This window comes from Rana temporaria, chromosome 1 (genome assembly GCF_905171775.1).
Source record: "Rana temporaria chromosome 1, aRanTem1.1, whole genome shotgun sequence".
Lineage (NCBI taxonomy): Eukaryota > Metazoa > Chordata > Amphibia > Anura > Ranidae > Rana > Rana temporaria.
In genome coordinates, this window is record NC_053489.1 from 336,665,655 (window position 1) to 336,693,199 (window position 27,545).

At 44.4% G+C, this 27,545-nt stretch overlaps 1 protein-coding gene across 1 annotated transcript; it reads left to right on the top strand.

The window, feature by feature from the left end:
- The first annotated feature begins 7,806 nt into the window (after window positions 1–7,806).
- On the top strand, window positions 7,807–15,245 carry LOC120946557 (thymic stromal cotransporter homolog). The gene is made up of 4 exons (XM_040361149.1): window positions 7,807–9,149; window positions 9,960–10,043; window positions 12,779–12,935; window positions 14,936–15,245. Exons 1-4 carry the CDS (start codon window positions 8,087–8,089, stop codon window positions 14,988–14,990), a joined length of 1,359 nt encoding a protein of 452 aa, XP_040217083.1. The 5' UTR covers window positions 7,807–8,086; the 3' UTR covers window positions 14,991–15,245.
- Window positions 15,246–27,545: the final 12,300 nt, after the last annotated feature.

Here is a 27,545-nt window from a genome sequence, read left to right on the forward strand (position 1 = left end):
AATCACCCCCAATTTGAACCCTCCACAAATCTCCAGCTGAACGCTAGTGTCTACTAGTGCTCACTCCTGCATGTCAGATAACCACTGCGACATGGGCATCAGCCGATTGCCCTCTGCCATTTTCAGCCACCTTGTGGTGTCTGCTGCTAGCAGGAACTTGTTAGCTTCCTCCAGGGTGTGGCTCCACCCACCAGCTCTGTCTGCTCGGCGCCTGAGGAACGGATAAGCATGCTCCATTCTGCATGCGCTGCGTTAACCCCTTGGGACTCAAGCTGGAATTAGCAGGCATGCTGATGCTAGCAGGCTTTGCCCAGACATGTTGCTTGGTGCGAACTGTGCCACAGTAACTGGAGATTGATAGAAGGTGTATTGTCCAGTAGTTGACTATGGCAACAATAAAGACAACTACCAATGCCTCCCTGTAAAGAACTGACTTAACATAGTCCTGCCAGCAGGCATCCCCAAGCTGCTTTCTAGCACCCTATCACCCGGGGTAACAGTAGACATTCTCACACACTCCTTACTGTTGTCAAGCAGAAGTTTGGAGTAAAGTTCAAGTTTTCTGTAATCCAATGGGAAATGTCCACGCCATGCAGAGTGTGGGACATATTGGTTATCCATTGGCGCGATCGCCCACCGTGGTTGCCACGGGTGACTGCACATATTTTACAGTCACTGAATTGCAGGATAGGTACAAGTGTCCGCCCCAGCACGGGTTAAGGTGACTGGGTAGCAGGAACAGCAATACTGATGAATCCGGACGGTTGCTATTGACAACGGCACTTGTAAAAGCTGAATTGCAGGCAAACACACAATCTTTTTCCCTGTTTGAATCCTCAATGCAACAGGACAAGCAAAGTCTCCCCTCTTCTGCGTTGCTAGAGGCGACAGTCAGCACGTTAACTGTGAATGTGGATTTTGGTGGGACATCAAAAATGTAGCAGTGCCCTCGTGGGGTCACTACGCGTTCTAACATCCACACATTTCACCCTGCTGGTCAGTAGGGATGAGCCGAACACCCCCCTGTTCGATTCGCACCAGAACTTGCGAACACACCAAATGTTCGTGTGAACTTTAAAACCCTATTAAAGTCTATGGGACTCGAACATTTGAAATCTAAATTGCTAATTTTAAAGGCTAATATGCAAGTTATTGTCCTAAAAAGTGTTTGGGGACCTGGGTCCTGTCCCAGGGGACATGTATCAATGCAAAAAAAGTTTTCAAAATGGACGTTTTTTCGGGAGAAGTGAATTTAATAATGCTAAAAGTGAAACAATAAAAGTGAAATATTACTTTAAATTTTGTACCTGGGGGGGTGTAAAGTTAGTATGTGAAATAGCGCATGTTTCCTGTACTTAGAACTGTCCCTGCACAAAGTGTCATTTCTGAAAGGAAAAAAAGTATTTTAAAACCGGACTTGCGGCTATAATGAATTGACGGCTCTGGCAATTCAGAGAGAATTCATTCATAAAAAAAAAATCCCCCCAAATTCCATTACCAGGCCCTTCAGGTCTGGAATGGATATTAAGGGGAACCCCGCTGTCAATTTAACCACTTAAGCCCCGGACCAATATGCTGCCTAAAGACCCAAGGGGTTTTTACAGTTCGGGACTGCGTCGCTTTAACAGACAATTGCGCGGTCGTGCGACGTGGCTCCCAAACAAAATTGGCGTCCTTTTTTCCCCACAAATAGAGCTTTCTTTTGGTGGTATTTGATCACCTCTGCGGTTTTTATTTTTTGCGCTATAAACAAAAATAGAGCGACAATTTTGAAAAAAATGCAATATTTTTTACTTTTTGCTATAATAAATATCCCCCAAAAACATATATAAAAAAAAAATTTCCCTCAGTTTAGGCTGATACGTATTCTTCTACCTATTTTTGGTAAAAAAAATTGCAATAATCGTTTATCGGTTGGTTTGCGCAAAATTTATAGCGTTTACAAAATAGGGGATAGTTTTATTGCATTTTTTTTTTTTTACTACTAATGGCGGCGATCAGCGATTTTTTTCGTGACTGCGACATTATGGCGGACACTTCGGACAATTTTGACACATTTTTGGGACCATTGTCATTTTCACAGCAAAAAATGCATTTAAATTGCATTCTTTATTGTGAAAATGACAGTTGCAGTTTGGGAGTTAAACACAGGGGGCTCTGTAACATTTAGTGTTCACTTAGTGTGTGTTTACTACTGTAGGGGGGTGTGGCTGTAGGACTGACATCATCGATCGAGTCTCCCTAATAAAAGGGATCACTCGATCGATGCGCCGCCATAGTGAAGCACGGGGAAGCCGTGTTTACACACGGCTCTCCCCGTTCTTCAGCTCCGGGGAGCGATCGCGACAGGGCAGCTATAAACGAATAGCCGCGCCGTCGTCCCGGATCGCTCCCCAAGGCTTACTGACCGCCGCATGTAGCGGGGGGTCCCGATCGGACCCCCCACCCACGTCAAGCAGAGGACGGGTACGTGCATGTGCCTGTCCGTGCCATTCTGCTGACGTATATCTACATGAGGAGGTCGGCAAGTGGTTAAAAATAAATGACGTGGGGTTCCCCCCAAATATCCATTCCAGACCCTTCAGGTCTGGTGTGGATTTTAAGGGGAACTCCACCCCAAATTTTAAAAAAAATGGCGTGGAGTTCCCCCAAAAATTCACACCAGACCCCTTATCCGAGCACATTAACCTGGCCGGCCGCAGAAAAGACGGGGGAACAGAGTGCGGCCCCCCCTCTCCTGAACCGTACCAGGCCACATGCCCTCAACATGGGGAGGATGTCCCCATGTTGATGGGGACAAGGGCCTCATCCCCACAACCCTTGCCCGGTGGTTGTGGGGGTCTGCGGGGGGGGTTTATCAGAATCTGGAAGACCCTTTTAACAAAGGGGACCCCCAGACCCCCCAGATCCTGGCCCCCCCCATGTGAATTGGTAATGGGTACATTGTACCCCTACCATTTCACGAAGGAAGTGTAAATAGTTGGAAAAAACACACACACACACACCGTAGAAAAAAGTCCTTTATTATTAAAAACTAAATAAAAAAAATCCAGCGGTGGTAATCTACTCGGTCCCAGCTCCCTGCTCCAACGTTGTTGTCGGTATCCAGCGATGGGCGGGTGATCTCTGGTCCAGCGATGAGAAGATCCATTCATCCAGAGCGCAGCCACGCCGACCTCCTCTCCGCTAGACAAAGCCCAGCGAATGACGCGGCTGAAGCTGTGACATTTCTTATATAGGGTAAGTGGGGCCACCCGTCACGTGACCCCGCCCCCTCTGACGAACCCTCTGCTACGTCACTGGGGAAGCCCAGTCTTGACGCAAGGGGGAAGACTGGGCTTCCCCAGTGACGTAGCAGAGGGTGCGTCAGAGGGGCCGGGGTCACGTGACGGGTGGCCCCGCCTCCCCTATATAAGAGGATCTGGGGGTCCCCTTTGTTAAAGGGGCCTTCCAGATTTTGATAAGCCCCCCGCCCGCAGACCCCCACAACCACCGGGCAAGGGTTGTGGGCATGAGGCCCTTGTCCCCATCAACATGGGGACATCCTCCCCATGTTGAGGGCATGTGGCCTGGTAGGGTTCAGGAGAGGGGGGGCCGCACTCTGTCCCCTCTCTTTTCTGCGGCCGGCCAGGTTAACGTGCTCGGATAAGGGGTCTGGTGTGAATTTTTGGGGGAACTCCACGCCATTTTTTTTTTAAATTTGGGGTGAAGTTCCCCTTAAAACCACACCAGACCTGAAGGGTCTGGAATGGATATTTGTGATAGCAACCATTTTAATTGAGAAGAATAAATGTGCTAACTGACACTTGGTGGACTACTGATCCCAGCACATCCAATGCAAATCTTTCCAGCCCTGGTGGCTGCAACGACTTGACTCCAAAACAACACCACAGTCTCTCCCTCTGGATCCACATCCAAATCCTGTAGCTTTACACTGTGGGGCATACCTCCCAACATTTCTAAAATCCACTGCGGGACATTCTTGTTGAGCGGGGGGTCCCGGGGATCAAAGTTGTTGAGCGGGGGGTGGGTTGCCGCGGATCTCGAAGTTGTTGAGCAGGGGGGGTGATTGCCGGGATCGAAGTTGTTGAGCGGGGGGGTTGCCGCGGATCGCGAAGTTGTTGAGCGGGGGGTGATTGCCGCGATCGAAGTTGTTGAGGGGGGGTGGCGCTAATTGGTGAAGTAGTTGTCTCCTATCTGTGCACACAGCCTGTTGGGTTCTCCTCTTCCCTTCAGCTGCCGCAGACCGCATACCCTTCCGGTAAGCATGTCTCCCCTCTGACATTGTTCTTCTTCCTGTGACTGTTCTTCCGGTGCGGGTAAATTAACCCCTGCGCAAGGCTGAGGGAGGATGCAGTCTGTGCGGGAAGTTCACGCAGAATCAGGGCGGGTTGGGAGGTAGTGCTTCCAACTGTCCTCTTCCTGCTCCTGTTCCAGGACACCTCTCAATGACCGTGTAGACTGGCTCCCTCCCAGCACCCGAGCACCAGGCCTGAGTTCACCACCCCCCCCCCAGAATGGGGGTTCCCTCAGACCATGACAGTCTAACACTCCATCATTCAATTCTTCCACCCGACAACTCCTCCCACAGCAGGCTGACTGTGGGTATATAGGGGGCCTGCTCCCTGCCAATCCTAGTTGGGGATCGGTCAGGGCTCCCACATACACCCCATGTCACTCCAGCTCTCTGCCCTGTCTCTTTTCCAGAACCTTCTGAAAACCAGAGGAGGCGGTTGTCAGCTCTTAACATAGGCCTGCCTAAATTTACCTGCGCTGACAGAACAAAACAAACCCACTACTCTAGCACCTACTCACCTAAGGTAGAAGGTGCTACACACTTTTTTCTGCAAAAAATTAAGGTGAACTAACACTGTACACCCTGCCTACTCCCCTGCCGTGCCCCTGTTGTACTGTAGCTGTAGGGATGCTGAGCTGTCAATGCCCACACAGCCAGTCCAAAGGTCTGGGGATTTGAAATCCCTGCTGTGCTCCCTCTTCTCTGTACAGCACTTCTGGAATGGACCAGAATGATTTTAGCACCTGCACAGTAAATTTCTCTGATCTGTCACAGAAGCATCAGCATCTCCAGAGGTAAGTGCAGGGGGTGAGGAGGGTGAATAGTGTTAGTTCATCTTTTCAGAAAAATTTTTTAAGTTGAACTAACACTTTAACCACTTAAGGGCCACCTAACGCCGATATACATCGGCAGAATGGCACGGATGGGCACAATCACGTACCCGTATGTGATTCCTTAAGCACAGCCGTGAGGTCGCGCGCCGCCGGCGGCATGCTCGCGACCCGGTCCTAAGTTCCTTGACCGCGCCCGCGGGACCCGATCGCCGCCGGTGTCCTGCGTTCGGTCACCGGAGCTGAAGAACGGGGAGAGGTGTGTGTAAACTTCCCTGATATAGGGAAAGACTATCAATGACGTCACACGTCCAGCCCCTCCCCCCTACAGTTAGAAACACATATGAGGTCACACTTAACCCCTACAGTGCCCCCTATTGGTTAACTCCCAAACTGCAATTGTCATTTTCACAGTAAACAATGCATTTTTATAGCACTTTTTGCTGTGAAAATGACAGTGGTCCCAAAAATGTGTCAAAATTGTCGGATGTGTCCGCCACAATGTCACAGTCACGAAAAAAATCACTGATTGCCGCCATTAGTAGTAAAAAAAAAATATTAATAAAAATGCAATAAAACTATCCCCTATTTTGTAAATGCTATCAATTTTGCGCAAACCAATCGATAAACGCTTATTGCGGTTTTTTTTTTAACAAAAATAGGTAGAAGAATACGTATCGGCCTAAACTGAGGAAAAAAATACTTTTTCTTTTTTTATATATTTTTGGGGGATATTTATTATAGCAAAAAGTAAAAAACATTGCATTTTTTTCAAAATTGTCGCTCTATTTTTGTTTATAGTGCAAACAATAAAAACCGCAGAGGTGATCAAATACCACCAAAAGAAAGCTCTATTTGTGGGAAAAAAAGGACGCCAATTTTGTTTGGGAGCCACGCCGCACGACCGCGCAATTGTCAGTTAAAGCGACGCAGTGCCGAATCGCAAAAAGGGGCCTGGTCCTTTACCTGCATATTGGTCCGGGTCTTAAGTGGTTAAGCAATGCAGCCAGGTTATCTCCCTGCCATAGACTGCAAGGTCATCTTTCTTCTCTACTTTTCTCAGCTTGCAAAGAAGAGAGCTAACTATCCTCTGTTTTACTGTACCATAATTACAGGAGGCAAATATCAAGACAAATGAATATATTTTAATTGGTTATAAAGGCTAAAGTTTTTTTTACCATCATGCATTCTATGCATTAAAAGGTAAGTATGGGTTACATTTTTATTTTATATTCATACTTACCTCGGTGGATGGAGCATGTGTCCCCCGCTGTCTATTTACTGAGAACCGAGCCACCGAACACCGCCGATGGCTCGTTTCTCACAGATCCTCAAGATGAAAGAGGCTGACTGTCAGTCAGTCTCTTTCTTCTCTGATTCTCCACCCCCATTGGAGCGCTGAGCCGTGGAGGGGTGGGGAGAAGCTGTCTCAGCGGCTCGCTGAGACGCTGAGACTGCCATCAATCAGGGCAGCTGGCAGATCCCTAATTGGAAGTGGTGATGACGCGCTGCCCCAACTGATGGAAGTGACGTCAGCGGAGAGCGGACTTCAGACTGCTCTCCACTGAGAACGGGTCACAGGAGTGAAAAACGAATTGCACTCCTGTGACCCTTAGGAGAAGCCTAGCCTAAAAAGCTCAGGCTGGACTTCTCCAGACAGAGCAGCGGGAGCGCTGTCAATTACAAACAATGAGTAGGAAGTAGGGGCAAAACCACGCTCTGTGTGTCTCATAGACACACACAGGTGGCTCAGGTGTGAGCATGCACAAGTGCCCCCAGAGAAAGCAGGGGAAAGGTGCCAGTAGCGCCTGCAGGGGACCCTGAGAAGAGGATCTGGGCTGCTCTGTGCAAAACCATTAAACCATTGCACAAAATAGTTAAATGGGGTGTAAAGGTAATTTTTTTCCCCCCTAAATAGCTTCCTTTGCCTTAGTGCAGTCCTCCTTCACTTACCTCATCCTTCCATTTTGCTTTTAAATGTCCTTATTTCTTCTGAGAAATCCTAACTTCCTGTTCTTCTGCCTGTAACTACACACAGTAATGCGAGGCTTTCTCCCTGGTGTGGAGAAAGCCTCTTGAGGAGGGTGGGGGTGAGTCGGAGGGTCAGGACGCCCACTAACACACAGCTCCTTTCTCTATCTGCAAAGTAGAGAGTGTCCTGACTTGCCTGCTCGCCCCCTCCCCCCTCAAGAGGCTTTCTCCACACCAGGGAGAAAGCCTTGCATTACTGTGTGGAGTTAGACAGAACAGGAAGTGAGGATTTCTCAGAAGAAATAAGGACATTTAAAAGCAAAATCGAAGGATGAGGTAAGTGAAGGAGGACTGCACTGAGGTAAAGGAAGCTATTTAGGGGGGAAATGTTTACCTTTATAACCCCTTTAAGTATAACATGTTTGTTATTTAAAAAAAAAAAATTAATCTTTCCAAACACTTTAAATTCTTTGCATCTAGAAAGATATTTAATGTTTTACATGACTTCAATAGTTGTTTTTGTTTTTTTTTACTATCTGCAGAAAGCTCATCATATTTCAGCACAGAATTTTACACAATAGGGTTATCACAATATTTTAGAAAGATCATTTCAGCTACAAGGTACTTTTTAAAATGATGTGGTAACCATTTATCTCTTCCTTGTTCCTCATGCCAAGCTGTATCACTCTTACACTGCAATACCTACTTCTCTATTTAAGTCAGCTAATCACAATAGTCTGGCAAAGGAGGAAGTTTTACATATCTGAAAACCAGTTTGGTTTGTCAGGACTAACCTATAAACACAGCTCCTCCTTAAACATTCATCACTTTACTGCAGACATATTAACGTTTTCTTTAGACTATGGAAAGTCTAGGCTAGTTGGTTTCGTGTTAAACTTGGCTACAAAAGAAGCTCTAACTTCTAGTGTTCAATCATCTGAAGAAGACCTCTTGTTTTAAAAAGGTAAACAATTTCAAGTTGATAAAAATGAGGACATGGATTGAGCCAGTGGTAGCTGGATCCCAGTTAGCTGGCTCCTTTTATGAAACTGGTTTACTTTTGGTGGTAAAAAATTACTACAACCAGACAAGCACACTATCGAACAGTTCCAGCGAAGATGTATTACAGAAGTCCATCTCTAATTTCTACATCATATACAACCTCATCATCAGACTGACCCCTCTGCCTTCTGCCTACATTCTGGCAAAAATAGGAGATAAAGGGAAACGAAAGATAACACTCGGTGTTCCACTTGTTGGGTTTTTTATATCCAGTTTATGTCTTCTCTTTGTAACTCTCTGGGACTTGCCCATACAAGTCATGTTTGGCACAGCTGTTTTCAATGGCTTGTGTGGTTGGTTCACAGCTTACTGGTCATCGGTTATGGCGTGGGCTTCACTGGATTCCTCCACTATGAAAAGGTCTCTCAGACTTGTTATCACAGAGTGCACGTTTGGCTTGGCTGGATTCATTGGAAGCCTAATTTCCGGCCATATATTTATTTACCAAGTTGATAATCACCCAGGGATTATTTTGGTGTGCTGCAGCCTTGCAAGTTATGCGTTTTGTCACTTGTATATCCTTTTTATTTTGAAGACTCCTCATTGTGAGGAGATTATCTCTGAAATAGCTGAAGACCAAGCTGAAGACCAAGCTGAAGACCAAGCAGTTCCTCAAGAAGTTCCTACAGAACGAAGCAGACTAATTAATTCTTCCAAAAAGATTGCAACACACAAGCAAACATATATATTTTCCTCTAAAGTAACAATTTGTCTCCTGTTTTTGAGTGCTACCTTATATAATTCTGCAGTCAATGGTGCTGAAGATGTGATCAATTTTTTTGTGCTAAAGAAACCACTGAGCTGGGGCCCAGTAGAAGTTGGCTATGGAAATGCTGCGGCCTACATGATATTTGTTACCAGTTTTCTTGGTGTTTTTGTTTTCTCCAGATGTTTACAAGATTTGAGCTTGATCATTTTTGGAATGTTTTCGTTTTTTGCTGGAATTCTTATAATGGCTTTTGTACGCTGGACCTATCTATATTACATCGGTAAGTAAAAAAAACTCCATGTTGGGTTATTCATATAATTTTTAATGGCAGCTCATAGTAATTTCCCTGTGTGCAAATTTAAAGGAAATTGGATTTTTTTTTTTAAACGTTTTGTGTTTACAGACTCTGGTGCACTAGATGGGTGAACTGTGGGTGTGGTAAAAATATGGGTGTGGTCTTTTATGATATATGCACATGAATTTACATAGACCTTGTGGTCCTTTTTATGCTATATGCCATTTTTTCACGTTCAAAATATATCAGTATAGGAAGGCTTATCCCCCACACACAATTTAGTTCACTCAATTTCTTAACACGGGGTACATTTATAAACTTGCATCTCCTAATCGTATTATATATTTTCTTAAATAGCATTCTATTTTTTAAATAACTATGTAAATAATGGATGCATATTAAATTGAGCCAGAAATGAACTGCATCAGATGGCACTGCATCAGGAAGAAGCTTAGGACCCATCTCTTCTGAAGACAAAGGCGGACACTGACTGCAAAAAGCACCTTGAGGCGATTTTGTTTGCATTTGTAGCGCTATACAAGTTACTCACTCACTCACCCACTCACCCTTGCTGCTTGTGATGTCTGCATATGATATTCTTAGGTTTCTTAGGAGCATATAAATCACATTTAGTTCCCTTTTTGTTAGATTTTGCTGTAGAAAAAAATGATTTATGCTACGTTCATAAATCAGATTGTTGGGAACTAAATACACTTCGAAGTCAGCAAATAAAAAATTCTAACTCTGAAATGAATACTTTATGTTATTTCTGATACTATTTTTCTTATATTCTAGCCAGACTTGTCATGATGTTTTCTCTGATCCCCATGCCAACAATCAGGGCTATATTATCCAAACTCACAAAGGAGTCATCTTATGGTAAGGGGAATATAAATATATTTCTAATGATTGACAACTACATACCTAAGCTTGTCATGCAGAGCAATCACTATAGTCTGTCATCAATATTATTTGGGAAAAGTTATTTACTTATTCTTTCTGTAGATTCACAATACAGTCAATACAATTCGTTTTGGTTTTCAGTAGAGAGGGGAAGGGTCAGGAACCTGTGTTGGGTTTTAAGAACAGTGCCAGAAACTGCACAGGAATTGAGAGAAAATATCCTCAAAAAGGATACAGACAAGACTAAAAGCCTGACAGATGATGCCGGTGTCCCTGCTGGAGAGATTCTGTTTGCATCCTGTCCCAGTGACACAAGAAGAAAGAAAAGGAGGATTTACTGTCATCTACATCCCTGCTGGAGAGATTCTACCCAAATCCTCTCCCAGTGACCACACAGAAAGTGACAGAAAGTCTTACCATTGGGGTCACAGGCAAAAATAGAAACCAATCTGTAAAGTGACCTAACACTGGACCCTCTTGCCACCCCGGTCAACTCTGTACTTACCTCCATGATCCTGAGCGGTCAGGGCTTCCTATTGGTCAGCGCTGTCCATGTAAAGGAGTATACCTTTAAATTAACTAATTGTGCTGCACAATTTATACTATATGCATAACAGAAAAACTGCTTGCATCAAAGTTTCACCAATACACACACATACAAAAAAAATCCTCCACTATTTATGTGAAAAAACAAACACATAAGTTTATGTCCATCTTGCTGGAAAATGTATAAATAATGTTCTTGTGACAAAATCTATACACATATATCTGCATGTGCTTCCCTGTGGTTCACTTCAGACCAGCACCTAGTGCTCCAATAATTGATTGCTTGACAGCAGATATGACTTTTTCAAGTTTTGGATAGAGTGGAGGTGGATTAGAATACCAGTCAGGTTTTATTGCTGTCTGTGCCCCGTTAAGGAGTGTCACCCTGTACTGTTTACCATTATCATTGAAAGTGAAAGTATAAAAAAATCTAAAATTTGGGGTTGACATCAGAATGGTAATAGAGAGGTAATGTTCAAATGGGGACACTAGTTCTGGTGACACCCCCGGGATTCCCTCACTTTGGAGAGATTTCTTCTCACTTCCTGTTTTGGTTATGGGACAGAAAGTGAAGGTAAATCTCCCCTATGGGACAGAAAACCGACTTATAACTTATAATTGTCTTATAACCCTCCATTACTCTATCCAAAGTAAAGTTTTGCCTTTAGTTACACTTTAACATTTATGGATGTTCCTATAACATAGTGTAGCACTACCCCGGGAGGAGCTGCTGGTTTGTTTTGGTTGGCACATTTACCTCGTGGCTCTTCCAAATTCCTAGGGGTGAATGGTGCATATAGCAGAAGTAAAGGAATGTCCGCAGGTGCTCTTTGCTGTGCTCTTTATTACCCAGCCGGGTAAAAACAATAACATTTGTGAATGAATCAAAGTAGAGTTGAAGGAAGAAGGAAAATGGCAAATTCAGGCGTAGCAATAGGGAAACAGTCCTGCTCCCACGTGTAACACTTCTCTGCGCCACTCCTGCCTGAGTGGGAATAGCGTACCTGGACAGGCCTCTCTCACTGACCTGGCAGCCAGAGTATCACTCGAACCCCTGAGGAAAATTCTCTGCCACAGAACCTCCTGGAATGAACTTGGATTTGAGGAAAAGTCTCTGCCACAGGCCCTCCTGATTGGACTTCAGGGAAACACCTCTGCCACAGGCCCGCTCTGATTGCAAATGCGGAGGAAACCACGTCTGAAAAATTACGCCTGGATCTCCTTCTTAACGTCGCCCAGGTACCGACTGACAGGTGATCAATCCTTCAGTGTCCGGCTACTTTGATCCCCGGTGGTTTGTCGAAATCCTTTTGGACCGCCAGCCTCTCATTAGCGCTCCTCAGACGGACTCCCCACCGAACAGCAATACCGCTTGGGATCTTCAAAAGTGGGGAACCCAGTCAATCACTGGGTCCCCGCCGCTGGTCAAATGTTCCGGACCAACATGGTCCCTGAACCAGGAACACCGCGTGGCACGCACACCCCGGCCAGGTAGGCCGCAATGCCGGGTCGCCATGGTGCAGACACCCTAAAGGTGGGTGCCACACTTGAAGAAGACCCAGAACCAATGGCGTCTGCCCCATAAATACCCTCCCCCAGCATGCACAGCGAGGCTCAACCCCCCTGATTGGCTGCTGGGGAAGAGCAATCAAACCTTGACTTCACTGCTGCCATCTACTGCACTGGGGTGGGAAGTACAACAGCACAACAGAATGAGCCCACAGCACAGGCAAGCTGAGACAGAGACCCAATTTGAACATTTTAACCAGATCAGAGTTTAAAGTAACCATGTGCTACAATAGCAAATCTTTACTTTTTTTCATTGAGTTAAACTTTAATTCAGACCTTCCCAGCAGCATAAATGTAGCTTTCTTTTGCTCCCCCGGCAATCCTTTACGCTGTTGGTGATGAAAGCAAAGCCCTATGTAAGCTACAGGCTCCTGCCATGGCGCACACAGGACTATCGATTCAACAGCTACAGCACTGTCCCACTTGCTCCCCCATACCCTGAAGTAGTAAGTATTTTCATTGGCTGACCTGAGTGGTGGGGGAGCTTGGAGAATAAAGATGAGCAGGGCCATTCACAGGTTAGCTTTGAGGAAACATAAGCATATTTGTATTCTCCTGTTGGCAGATAACTGAATGACAACTGTGTTATTTTTCAGGAAAAGTATTTGCAGTACTTCAGATCATCATGGGAGTTGTGGCTGTGGCAACATCAACAGCATATATTGCAATATATCAAGTTACTCTAGACTGGTTTAGTGGCTTCAGTTTCATTGTGATCTCTATCGTTGCCTTTATAAGTTTTATTCCAATCAGGTAACAATGTAGATTTTTTTTGTACTTTTGTACTATTCTATTTCATCATACACCCAAAAGGGTTGATAGATAATACATGCATGTTGCCATTAACAAATTTCAGTATTCCCATGCTATAAATGAAAAAAAATAAAAAGAAATATATATATATATATATATATATATATATATATATATATATATACATATATATACACACACACATATATCATATAAGCTGAACATGTAATACAAATAGGAGCTATACCAGCTGTACATCTAACTCACCACAAGATGGCAGCCCCGCTTTTAAATGAATATGCAGAGCTAAGCTAAATTACAACATTGTAAATTATTAATACAACATACTCTACAAACAAATTCAACGTTTTGCCATATCGTATCTACAGTTGAACTCCAGGCAGATATAAAAATCAATAAATGTTGAGTATTCATTTTGATAAAACGCCTGGTAAACACTTGCAACTAGTGTAAATGCCTGTTTTTGTGTTTATTATAACTTCCTGATAACACTGTGCAGCAGCATTTAAATTGGGAGGGGGAGAGACAATTCTAGGCGTCATCATATTTGCTGCATGTCCATATGCTGAAGGTTGTAAACTTCAGACATGATATATGACCAAAGTACAGTAAATTCCTCTATAGTGTGTACAGTATTATTCTCAATCCAGAGCACTAAGTGTAATTTCTGTCTGCTGCTTCGTTCCTCTGCTATCAGCATGAATCACTTCTGACAAGTTTTCCTGACACCAAAAGAAAAAACGTGACACAGGAGGAAGCCCCTGCACGCAGCCTGTAATTGATAGCCTTAGTTCCTGTGGACGGTCGGAATTTGGTATTAGTGTGTATGCAAGACAGCTTGAACGGAATTCCGACTGAAAAATCCGTCGGAGTTTACCCCAACGGAAATTTAGATTGTGTGTACGGGGCATTATAGCGGAGTTCTGCCCAAAAAATTTAAAGTCAGCAGCTACAAATACGGCAGCTGCTGACTTTTAACCGCTTGCCGCCCCCCGCCGCACGCAGATATACATCTGCAGCATGGCACGGGCAGGCAGAAGGACATATACTGTATATACGTCCCCTTTAAGAAGCGGTTGTTGCGGGCACGCGCCCGCCGCGATCTCCATGATCGTGACCGTGGTTTCCGCGGACTCTATCGCCGTGGGCATACCTGCGATCATCTCACGGAGATATAGAACGGGGAGATGTTAGTGTAAACACAACATCTCCCCTTAGCTAATTAGCTATCAGATTTGCAATGTGTAGCTATTTGTTTTGCCAGACCAATGTATGTCACTTGTCTATTTTCCCACCTTGTTCTAATATTGGGTAATTTCTCATTTCTATTTTTTTTAATAGAGTATGGGATCACTAGATCCACTGTATGATTTTTATTGTCTGTGTTCCTGTTGCAGATTTTCCCTCAGTAGGGTAAATATCAGAGCCCTGAATAACAGTAAAAGCCCCACACTAATTGTAATAAAAAAACAAGAAAAAAATATTTTACACACACTTTAACTCAAAGCTGTCTTTATAAATACAGCGACCTAACATTTTCTACACAGACTAACTAATTTTCATGTAATAATGCTCATAATCCCATACTATCACAACTATTATGCAATTAATTCTATTATGTATGTCTATTTAAAAAAATACTATGCTAAGAGCCGGTTCACACAGGGGTGGCACGACTTGCCGAGTGACTCAGCAAAGCGATCTGCCCACGACTTTAGAGGCCACTTGCAAAATGACTACTGTATTGAAGTCAATGCAAGTCGCCCTGAAGTCTCCCAAAGTAATACAGGAACCTTTTTCTAAGTCGGAGCGACTAGAGACGCTCCTATTAGGATGGTTCCATTGTACAGAACGGAGTGCGACTTGTCAGGCGGCTTAGTCGCCTGATGAGTCGCACCTGTGTGAACCGGCTCTCAGTAATAACATTTAGCTACTTTATGTTGTTAAATAATTTATAGTTCTCTAATCATATTTTACAGCTTTATAGCCTGGCAAACGTATGCAAGAAAGGAAGCACATGCAACACAGGGATAATGGACCAGACCCACAGAAGGATAACTTTACGGAATATGCCGTAAAGTATTTTACTGACTGCTGTGTTCTAACAATTAACAGTGAATAGAATCGTTTCATGTTTTTGGTTGTTGAATTAGAATGACGGTGCATCTGCCCAGGTTTGATTAGCCAAGGGTTTGTGTAGCCGCGAGTGATTTCAAATGACATTTTTTATCTTCAGAAATGACATTTTGTGCAGAGACAGTTCTAAGCACGGGTAACAAATGCTACTTTACAGGCATACTATACACCCCTCCTAGGTATGAAATTTAAAGGAATATTTCACTTTTATTGTTTCAATTTAAACATTATTAAAATCACTGCTCTTGAAAAAACGTCCGTGTTAAAAACTTTTATGTTGCATTGATACATGTCCCCTGGGGCAGGACCCGGGTCCCCAAACACTTTTTAGGACAATAACTTGCATATTAACCTTTAAAATGAGCACTTTAGATTTCAAACGTTCGAGTCCCATAGACTTTAACGGGGTTCTAAAGTTCACACAAACTTTTGGTCTGTTCGCGGGTTCTGGTGCAAACCGAACGGGGGGGTGTTTGGCTCATCCCTACCAACAAGATGGTGGCTGTAAACGTCGTCTGCTCCAGTGCATCACATGACCCTCAATCCACCCGACGTTTCGTCACCAGTGTGCATCTTCAGGGGCGTCACGCTGCTGACGAAATGTCGGGTGGATTGAGGGTCGTGTGATGCACTGGAGCAGACGGAGTTTACAGCCACCATCTTGTTGGTAGGAAGCGCTGGATGCTTTCCTTTTGCTTATTACCATTTCACATAATGTGAGTTTTTATGTCTAGCATACATTTAATAAATGTTCTAGTTTTTGGATGTCTGCGCAATGAGCGTTTTTCTTTCCATCCTCTATCACAGCCATGCATATCTGGTATGCCATTATGTAGTTATTTTCTCCTGAGATATACTTATGAGTTTCTCTATTTTTTCAATGCTATTTATCCTCCTGAACCATTCAGCTTTTGATGGTATTTGAAAGCCAGTGGAATGGGATACAGTGACGTGCTGCGTTAGAGCCGTTTCACACTGGGGCGACTCATCAGGCGACTCAGCCGCCTGACAAGTCACGTCCCATTGTATTCAATAGAACCGTTCTATTAGGAGCGACGTAAGTCGCTCCAACTTAGAAAAAGGTTCTTGTACGACTTTGGGGGCAACTCGGGGCGACTTGCATTGACTTCTATACAGAAGTCATTTTGCAAGTCGCCTCTGAAGTCGTCTTCAGGACGCCTTGCCGAGGGCCCCCGAAGTCGTGCCGCCCCAGTGTGAAACGGCTCTTAATCGTGAACATAGATAGTGACTTTAAGTATTGTTTTCTGGGGAGAGCGTTGAAGTGCAGGAGGTATTGTGCTGGATTAAAACTTAAGTTTTTCGAGGTAACTGAAGCAATGGTTTCGTGAACTGATTTAAAGAAGTTTTGAATTAATGGGCAGGACCACCATATATGTAGCATCGAGCATCTCCAACATCGGTCAGAGTTTAGTGAAGAAAATTTATGTAAAATCGAAGGGGTTCTGTACCATCTGGTAATGATTTTAAAGCCACACTCTTGTGAGGCCACGTTTAGAGATCCTTTATGTGCGTACATGTAAATTTTTTCCCAATTTTCTTCTGTTAGGTTAATATCTAAATATTTTTCCCAGTTGTCATAGAAATATTTATATTGCACTTAAATACTTAAAAATCAGCGATTAAAACCTTTTTGTCTATATACAAATTTAAACGAAGAATAGCGGTGCGAAAAAGAGAAAAGGGTTACATTTATTGATACAGAGAAGAAACTTATATTAATTCAATATTTACAACCATAACATAAATGATATCACTTGTTAAAACGGAGAGGATACTGCTGAATACTGATACAACATACATGGTATAAATAAGAATATGGCTATAGAGGATTCAACAGTATGTTAAGAAAAGCAGTAAGGAAGGGAAAAAGATGAAGAAAATTAATGATTTGAAATTACCAAATATCACTAGGTGATGTTACAGGTATAGTGTTGCCATGGTACAAGGATGACTAAGGCCTAACTCAGATATGGTTACACTGGACACAGCAGTAAGTAATGACAAGTTGTAGTTAAATGAATCTATGAGGAAAGCAAAGGTGAAGTGAGATTAATCTCAGACCCAATCTTAAGATAGGGGGAAGGAGAGTGAGAGAGAGATATTACTTCACCATGTCTAGCTCAGGTCAGCCATCATAATTCAGTCTGCCCACCAGTCAAACTAAGACTGGTTTTATAGCCCTCAGTCTTCATTTTGCCTCTCTAAGAATTCAAAAACCCTCTGATCTGATTGGTTGAATATGTGTCTTTTCAGAATGACACATAAGGACCCCCCACCCAGTAACCTATTGTTGTTACATCCTCTTGACATAGGAAAATGTCTTGGAGTTTGCATATTTATCAACAACAAACTTCCCTATGATCACTAACTCATTCAGTTCCCACCCTTAGCATATCACAGGACCCCTGGCTAATTGTCTGGCCGAGCTCTATACACACCTGGTATAATTGCACATTTCTAACACAGGCAATCTAAATGTGGTTTTTAATCAGACAGGAGATGACAGGAACTTCTTTTAATACAATGAGGGGGCATTTCCTATTACACCCCCCCCCCCCCATTGAGGTAACATCCATATGCCAACATATGGTCAAAAACATGCTCCTCAGCTCACAATGTAATCTAAAGACAAATCCAAGTCACATTAATAATAAAGCCTTGTAAAAGAAAGACATATACCTCTTCATACAAATCTTATAATTATGGATATGAAAAATATCTACCACAGTTCCCCCTGAAGTTCATCCTTGAACTTATGTCCTCCTTCAATGATCTGGTACCCACCCACAAGGGCCCAGAAGCCCCGACCCTTCCCCCACCACCACTGCGGCCTCCTTTCTTGAACTCGCCGTAACTCATCAAGGTAGACTTGAGACAGTCCTGGTGCCTTTGAGTCTTCAGATCCGAACCATGAGTGTCTGTACTGCAATGTTTCATCGTCCCTCGGCATTAGAGGAGTGGAATTCCAACATTGATGGCAGGATCTTTATATATTTAGTCCTGTATCTTGGAAATATGGTGTTATGATTGTCACCATTGGATCGGACCGCGAGACAGCACTTTTTCAGCATGATTAGGGAAAGTTCAGGATAGTCTTTTTCATGGCACATTTGTCTCCAAAAAGAATGACTTGGTTGTCGTTGCTTCTTCAGGTGGTGGTTGGGTGGGCCTCCGGACAGTCATGTATGAATACAAAAGGAGAACGTCAGTGTACAGTTATTGGAGGAATGTCAGACAGGAGCAGTGGGTGGCTTTTATGACTATAAAGCTGTAGGTAGACTAGGGGAGGTAGAATTACTTTAAGACATAAAAACCTGGATGTCCAGGGATACTTTGGTTTTACTGGGTGTACAATATGGCACTGGCGGGCAGGAATGCTCACGCGCCTTAAAAACAAAATGATATGACTGATGCCCTAGTTACATTATCCTGAGAAGATGTATGATAGGAGCCAAAAGAAAAACTTAGAGAGCATACTATTATGCCGCGTACACACGGTCGTTTTTTGTGATGAAAAAAACGCCATTTTTAAAAACGTCATTTAAAATGACCGTGTGTGGGGAAAACGTTGTTTTATGTCTTCTGAAAAACGACAAAAAAAAAATTCGAACATGCTTCATTTTTTTATTTTTATTTTTCAAAACGTCGTTTTTTGTGTCATTTACAATGATAGTGTGTGGGTAAAATGACGTTTAAAACAACGTTTTTAAACCCGCGCATGCTCATAAGCAAGTTATGTTGCGAGCTTGAATGGAACAGAGTGCCGACGTACGTGCTGAACGTAACCGCGCTTTGCTAGAGCATTTTGAAAAAACGATGGTGTGTAGGCAACGTCGTTTTTTAAAATGAAGTTTGAAAAAAGGAAAATTTATTATCATACTTACCGTAATTTTCCTTTCCTGATGGACTCCATGGCAGCCTACGTGTGGGTTAATCCCGCCTCCTCTCCAATGTGATAGGACCCCATACCCATAAAAGTTAACTCACCAATAGACTCAGTGTTCCGTAACTATCCCGACTCCATAATTTCAGGGTGGGAACTCCGTCTGCCATGGAGTCCATCAGGAAAGGAAAATTACGGTAAGTATGATAATAAATTTTCCTTTTTCCTGACTGACTCCATGGCAGCCTACGTGTGGGAAATAACTAGCCAAACACACGGGTGGGTATGCTGAACAGAAATATATTTAATTTGTCCCGTCAGCCGACAAGACTGATAAACCAAAATTTACAGAAGACAGTGCTGCAGGTTCAACACAGTAATGGGACATAAAGGTGTTTATAGAAGACCAAGAGGCCGCTCTACAAATAACGTCTGGCGCCACATGACGGGCTGCTGCCCAGGAAGCTGCCATCCCTCTCGTGGAGTGAGCTGTTACCGCCTGCGGAGGAGCCAAGCCCTTTGCACAATAAGCCTGTTGTATCGTCTGGACGATCCAGGATGCGATTGTTCTTGAAGATGCCTTTTTCCCTTTGTTCTTGCCTGAATGCAGGATGAACAGGTGATCAGAACGTCTGAATGTAGATGTAACTTGAAGATATTCAGTGAGTATCTTGCCCATATCCAGAGGGTGAGTCTCATCAGAATCTGGGTTTTTAAAGGTAGGGAGAACTACTTCCTGATTCTCATGGAAAACCGAAGAGACCTTCGGTTTGGAGCCCAGCATAGGTATCAGAACCACTCTGTCTGGGAAAAAGGTGAGAAATGGCTCCTTGTGACCCAGAAAACCGATCTCGGACACTCTACTTTGGCTGAAAAGTTCTTCAACGAGGACGGGGAGGGCCCCGACATACTAAGTCCATTCAAAAAGTCAAGTACTAACGGGAGATCCCATTTGGGGAATCTTGGCTTCCTCAGAGGTCTCAATCTTGAGGCTCCACGAAAAAACTGTTTGATTAGTGGATGGGTTGCCCAAGGGATTCCAGAAAAGGCTGAAAGTGCTGAGATTTGAACTCTTAGTGAGCTTACAAACAGGGGTAGGTCTAGCCCTGATTGAAGAAAGCTTAGGATGTTTTGGATTTCTGGGTTCTTGAAGGAACTGCCCGCGGTTAAAGAAAATTCCACAGACCATATTCTACCGTACACTTTATTTGTGCTTCCTTTCCTTGAGCTCATAAGGGTAGAGATCACCCGAGAGGCGCAGCCAAGGGATTCTAGCCTTTCCCTTTCAAGAACCAGACCGCTAGTTTCATTTGAGCCGGACAGGGGTGAAGGAGTGTCCCCTGGGAGAGAAGGTCTGGTCTGCATGGTATTAGAATTGGGTCCTGAAGACTCAGCTGAACCAGAAGAGGGAACCATGGCCTGTTCGGCCAGTATGGAGCCACCATTGTGATTTCCACTTCTTCCGCTAGAAGTCTCTTCAGGAATTTTAGAATTATTGGGATCGGGGGAAAGGCGTACGCCCTCTGAAACCACCACCGATCCGTTAGGGCATCTGTCCCGATTGCCTGGCTGTAGTAACCCCTCGTGTAGAATTTCTTCAATTTGGCATTGTTCGGGGAAGCAAAGAGATCCACTTGGGGATTGACTCCCAGGGATAATATCCAACGGAAGGACTGATCGTGGAGAGACCATTCGTTGACGTCCACCTGAGTTCGTGACAGGAAATCCGCCTGGGAGTTCTGAATGCCTGGAATGAAAACAGCCGTCAGGTTGACCAGGTTCACTTGGGCCCATTTCATAATGGGCTCTACTTCCTGGAGAAGGGATGAGCTCCGAGTCCCGCCTTGTCTCTTGACATATGATACTGCTGTGGTGTTGTCCATCCTTAGAATTACTGACTTTCCCTTCAGCAGTTGTGAAAAGGACTGTAGGGCACACCAGGCCGCTCGAAGCTCCAGGGTGTTCGAGCCTGGATTGTGGAGGCGAGCGTCCCACCTGCCTTGCGCCATGCTTGTGCCGCATAAGGCCCCCCAACCGGAGCCACTGGCATCTGTCGTCACTGTGACCCACGAAACTGGAGCGATGGAGTGACAATTCAGCAGATTCTTCGGTTGAAGCCACCAGAAGAGGCTGCCTCTCATTGACGTTGAAATGTGGATCCGCTGACTCATGCTCCCTGATTTCCACTGCCTGAGAAAGCCGGATTGGAAGGGACGTAGCCTCCAAAGCGCCCATTTCACCATTGGTGTTGTGGATACCATTGTCCCAATGATCTTCAAGCATTGATGAGCTCTTAGGTGGCGAGTAATCAAGGCCCGGGAAATCCTCCCCTGAATTACCGGAATCTTCTCTACTGGTAGGGAGATGGTCTTCCTTACCGTGTCGAATTGAGCTCCCAGATAGGTTAGACACTGAGTTGGCTCTAGGTGGCTTTTTGCCAGGTTCAGGAGCCACCCGAATTCGGACAAGGTCGAGATGACCTGATCTCTCTGTGCCAGGAGAAGGGTTTTGTCTTGGGACAAGACCAGGAGATCGTCCAGATAATGGTACAAACGAATTTTCTTCAGCCTGATGAGGGCTACCAGTGCCAAAAGAACTTTGGTGAAGACCCGTGGGGATGTTGTTAGGCCAAAGGGTAGACATACGAACTGAAGATGTTCCTGGTTGACATAGAACCTGAGGAACTTGTGCAGCTCTGCTGCTACTGGGACGTGGAAATAGGCATCCTTTAGGTCCACAGAAATCATCCAGTCGCCCGGTTGTATTGCTTGTTGGATGGTTGATAAAGTTTCCATCTTGAACTTTTTGTGTGTTATAAATTTGTTCAGGTACGTTAAGTCTATGACTGGACGCCAGGTACCGTTCTTCTTCTGTACTAAGAAGAGAGGGGAGTACACCCCAAGAAACTGTTCGTCTTTTGGGACGTGTACCACTGCCCCTTGAATTTTCAGGAGGTGAATGTAATCTAGAAGGACCTGTCTCTGTTCCAGTGACCCTGGAAGAAGGGTGGAGATGAACTTTGGACAGGGAGGACTGGAAAAGGACCATGTGTGTCCTGAGGTCACGGTCTTGATGACCCAAAAGTCCTTGATTGAGGCCGCCCAGACGTGCCGATAAAGGAGTAGACGAGCTCCAACACGATCCGCTTGGGCGGGCATTGTCTCAAAAAGATTTCCCTTTGTCGCGTCCAGTTGACGCTTGAGTAGTTGGAGTAGGTTTGCGGTAGGAGCCTCTACCTCTGCTCCAATTCCTTCTATAGTTTCCGCCAGGTCTGTAAGCGCGAGCTTCCCTAGCGCGATCCGAGCTGTATCGCCGAAATTGGGGTGTTTTTCTTCCTGTTTGGCGCTTGTCCTGAGGAAGGAAACCAGACTTGCCACCCGTGGCTTTGGAGATGGCATCATCCAGCTTGTTACCAAACAGGGTTGACCCTTCGAAGGGAATCTTGCACCAGTTCTGCTTCGATGACGGGTCAGCAACCCAGGGGCGTAGCCAGAGGGCCCGTTTCGCGGTCACAGAAGAAAGCATAATCCTAGCTAACAGGCGGATTAAGTCAACGGAGGATTCGCCCAGGAATGCGACCGCCAGTTTTAGCTCTGCCGTGGCTGAGTTCTTGGCTAGTTCTTCAGAGACGCCTTTGAGGAAAGAATCAACGTTTTCCATCCAGGCTTCCATGGCCTTTGATAATGCCGCTAAAGCTAGAGCTGGTTTGCACGCTGTGCCCGCTAGGCCATAAATTCTTCTGAGGTCCTGGTCCATTCTTCTGTCCAGGCCATCTTTGAAAGAGACGGAATCAGCAATAGGTAAAGTGACGTGTTTAGCAAGTCTCGTTACTGCCGCATCTACTAGAGGAACATTCTCCAAATGTTTGACCTCCTCCTGTTTGAAGGGATAGAGCCTTGAGGCTTTGTTAGCCATGGAAGATTTCTTGTCCACCTTGCTTCATTCCTCTTCAAAGATACCCTTCAGTTCAGACAGAAACGGGAACGTAGGGCGTTCTTTTCCCAAGCGCTTAAAATATTTTTTCTGCTTGGCTGGAGAAGCAGGTTGTTCCTCCCATAAGAGAGCCTCCTTAATCGCTTTGACGAGTGGCGTCACCTGCGCGAAGTCAAATTCTAAGCCTTCTTCATCACTCTCTAGGTCACCCTCAGGAAAAGCCGGAGTGGAGGCTTGAGGCCGGGAAGGACCTGGATCCTCTAGGATCTCCAAGTTTGGAGAAACAGACCCGTCAGTGTTGGTCTGAATCTGCGTGTGGGGCATGTTCTCTCTCAGAGTTTGTTGAACCACACATTCCACCAGAGACTCGATACGATGACCTTCAGTCTCTTTTTCCCTGACCGCATGGGCGTAGCATCGGTCGCACAATGACTTGCCCTCCGGGACACGAGTGTCACATCCCCAGCAGGCTCTGCGATCAGAGCGACTATCATGGCGGTGGGAGCGGTGTCTTGAGGAGGAATGTGAGCTTCTCCTCCGGTGGGAAGAAGTAGATGGAGATCTACGCTTGGACCTCGACTTTGAGGAAGAAGAAGTGCGTTGCGGTCTGGCAAGGTCTTCCGGTTCTGGATTGGAAGGGCTAAATAAAAAACATTTAGGGAGGAAACTGTCAACACACATGAAAATGTGACTAGCAGCCCCAAACCCGAACCCTTTCCCGCACATACCTTGTGCGTGAGGGCTGGCCGCCTGTAGACGGTGACTGGTCCATAATTCCCGGACCTGCGTGTAAAGGGTGACGCTAATTCGGAACCAAAAAGGAACCTATGGTGCCGAATAATACAAAATAAAATGAGTATACTGCCCCTTTAAGAAATTTCTTAAATCATCTGTGTTTTTTTTTTTTTTTTTTTTTAAATAAATGAACAGAAACAACCAAATAAAATCAATGCATATAAATAAATTAAATTTAGTATTAGAAAATAGTTAAACAATTAAATGGAATAGACAATGTAGAAAGTGCACAGCAGGAAATGGTAAAATCAATTTAGCCAGAAGCAAAAGGATTTCTCACTGACCTGACAGCTTAGCAGAGTAGCACAGACGGTCAATCAGCTGCTCGCCTGTAGGGAAACCCAATGTACACAGGCCAGCAGCTGATTTTAAAAGGCCCGCCGGTGACGTCACACGTCCTCCACGTACGCGCCTGCGCAGTGGACCGCGAACCCACGGCGCCTGCGCGGCCGCCGCGGGAACCGACGGACTGCGCATGCGCGACCAAGCCTCGCTCCGGGAGTGGGTACAGCGCATGCGCGGGGCTCAGGCGATGGGGAACCAGGAAGCCACAGGCGTGCTGGAACGCAGAAGCGCTCCAGCCGCCAGACATGTACAAACAGACAACATAGAATAACAAATAGGCGACTGCCATGGAGTAAGATAAAGATGGACCTTGCCAGCCGAATCCGGTCTTCAGCACACGCCACAGCATATAACAAGATATGCTGGGCAAGCTCTCCACCCGCCCATGGCTGGGATCCGAGCTGCACCGCTTAAAGTGTGCCCTTTTCCATTCCTTGAAGAAAATGAATCTGATCCATGGAGGAGGAAAAAAAAGGAACACTGAGTCTATTGGTGAGTTAACTTTTATGGGTATGGGGTCCTATCACATTGGAGAGGAGGCGGGATTAACCCACACGTAGGCTGCCATGGAGTCAGTCAGGAAAACGTTGTTTTGTTTCATGATAAAAAACGTTGTTTTATTTCATCACAAAAAACAACCGTGTGTACGCGGCATTACAGAAGGAAAGGACGAGAGGTGAGTAATGAAAAAGAATAAGGAAAATAGAAAAAAAATAATAAACATAAAAAATACTACAGATTTAATGCTGCTCCAAACAAGATCTCCAGTTTACATTCCACTTTAGATTGTTAAAGAGCATTGAATCGTTATCCAAAAAAACTAATACCTAGTTGCCCTGCCAACTTTAGCTGACAGCGAGAAAAAAAATAAAAATAAAATATTGTTCCGTTATAAACGACTCCTTTCTCATACTAGTGATCAACGTAGAGACTAAACAATGGTTGCCAAAACACTTTTAGAATTTAATCAAACCCGACTGTACTTATTACTAAAAAAATAAATAATAATTTTAGAGGCTTTTCCCCAAACCAAAGAATAATAAGAATAATAATAAAATATATATATATATATATATATATATATATATATATATATATATATATATATATATATATATATATATATAGTTCTTTAACAAAAGGGCAATAAAACAATGCATTATTTGTATTTTTTTTTCAGGTCTATGCAATAATCCCCCCTTCAGGTGGACAAAGTTCAAACCTTTTGGAACTTTTCTCACCTGAATGAAATGAGAGAAAAAAATAATAATAAAAAAACTCTAAAAAAATTAAAAGTAAAAAAATTATAACCATAAAACTTCAGGGAGAAAAATGAAAAATGAAAAAAAAAACTGACAAAAATAAAAAATGAGAAAATTGATTAAAAAAATTACTAAAAATTGAAATAAAACCGAGAGAGAAAAAAATGAATAAAAAATAACTTTTACAAGAATTAAAAAAAAAGTATAAAAATGAAAAGTAAAAAAAAAATTGTAATGGATAAAAAATGAATAAAAAAAATATATAAATTTTGGCACTTTTTCAACGCATGGTTTGGTGCTTTTTCTAACACACTTTTATTTATGTGTATTTTGCCAACTATTTTAATGCTCATTTTGGCGCAGGTTCTTTAATGTGCATTTTGGTGCTTTTCTAAACACACATTTTAGCACTTAAACACGCATTTTGGCGCAGGTTATTTGGGTGTGGTTTCTAACACATATTTTGGTGCTTCTTTTAACGTGTATCTTGGAGCTTTTTTAAGATGGATTTTGGCGCATTCTTTTTTGCACATTTTAACAAAACAAGCATTTGCTAGCTGCTCTTTTGGGTGCCATTAACAATTAATGGCACCGCAAGCATGACACATATTTTGCGTGTGTTTCGGGAATGCACAGAATAACACGCGTAAATTAGTCAAAATATACGTTAAAGCACCAAAATGCACATGAAAATTAGCTAATATGCGCTTAAAAAACATACAAAATGTGCATGACTGGTGTAATGCCCCGTACACAGCATCACTTTATGTGATGAAAAAAAAACGGAAAATTGTATACTTACCTTTCCGTAATTTTCCTTTCCTGACGCATCTTCATGGCAGCACACACTGGGTTGTGGCTCCGCCCCCACAACCTGACAGGATTGGTTAGCTATAAATTTGAAGGGGAGACACCCGGCATTATTCTCCGTAAATATCATCATTGAACAGTAGGGTGGGCAGCTGTGTGCTGCCATGAAGATGCGTCAGGAAAGGAAAATTACGGAAAGGTAAGTATACAATTTTCCGTTTTCCTGACGCATTCATGGCAGCACACACTGGGAAATAACTCGCCAGTCGGGAGGGTTCAATGCAAAAGATTTTTATTCCCTAGAGAGCAGAGGAATTGGCCCTGATGACAGATCTGCCAAATTCGGCTGTAGCCAAGAGGGCGGCGTCCACCCTGTAGTGGGAGATGAAGGTATGCCTGGAAGACCAGGTTGCTGCTCTGCATATAGTTTCCGAAGAAACGCCGCAATATGCTGCCCAAGAGGTTGCCACTGCCCTGGTCGAGTGAGCCCTGATGCCTTCCGGAATCTCCAGTTGCTGAATGGAGTATGCTTTCCCGATAGCCTTGACAAGCCAAGAGGCGATGGTGCGGGAAGTGGCCGCCTGGCCTCGCCTGGCCCCGTGAGGTATAATCAAGAGGGCGTCTGTTGACCGGAGATGAGTAGTAGCCGACAGATACTTAGAAATTGTAGACTTGATGTCCAAGGCATGAGGTTCGCCATTCTCGTTAGAGAGGCATGGAAGGACGATGTCCTGGCCATAGTGGAAGGCCGAGGTGACTTTGGGAAGGAAATGATCTGAAGGTCTCAGTATCACCCTGTCGGGCCGAAAAACCAGGTATGGTTCCTTAGACATGAGAGCTTGTAGCTCCGACACCCTCCTTGCCGAGGCGATGGCAATGAGGAAGGATAACTTCAAGGTCAGATCCCATAGAGAAATCGAGTCAAGTGGGAAGAAGGGTGGGTTGGAAAACGCTTCAAGGACCACCGAAAGATCCCAGGCCGGGAAGGACGGTTTTCTGGGCGGTCTGATCTTTATGCATGCCTTGATGAATTGGATGATCAGAGGATGCAAGGCCCATCTGGTGCCAGTTTTGGCGGACAGAGCGGAGATCTGTACCTTTATGGTGCTTGAATTTAGGCCCTTGTCAACTCCTGTTTGCAGGAACTCAAGGATCTGGCAAGGATCGGGAGAGATGGGATTCCAGCCTTTAAGTTGCGCCAATTGGGCGAATCTTTCCCACACCCTGGTGTAGATGGTGTTTGTGGAGGCTTTCCTGGCTTGCATTAAGGTTGTTATAACCGCCTGGGAACATCCTTGTTCTCTTAGCCTAGCCCTTTCAACCTCCAGGCTGTCAGGTGGAGCCTGTCTGGGGCTGGATGGAGAACCCGACCTTGGAGTAGGAGATCTGCTGCGACCGGTAGGC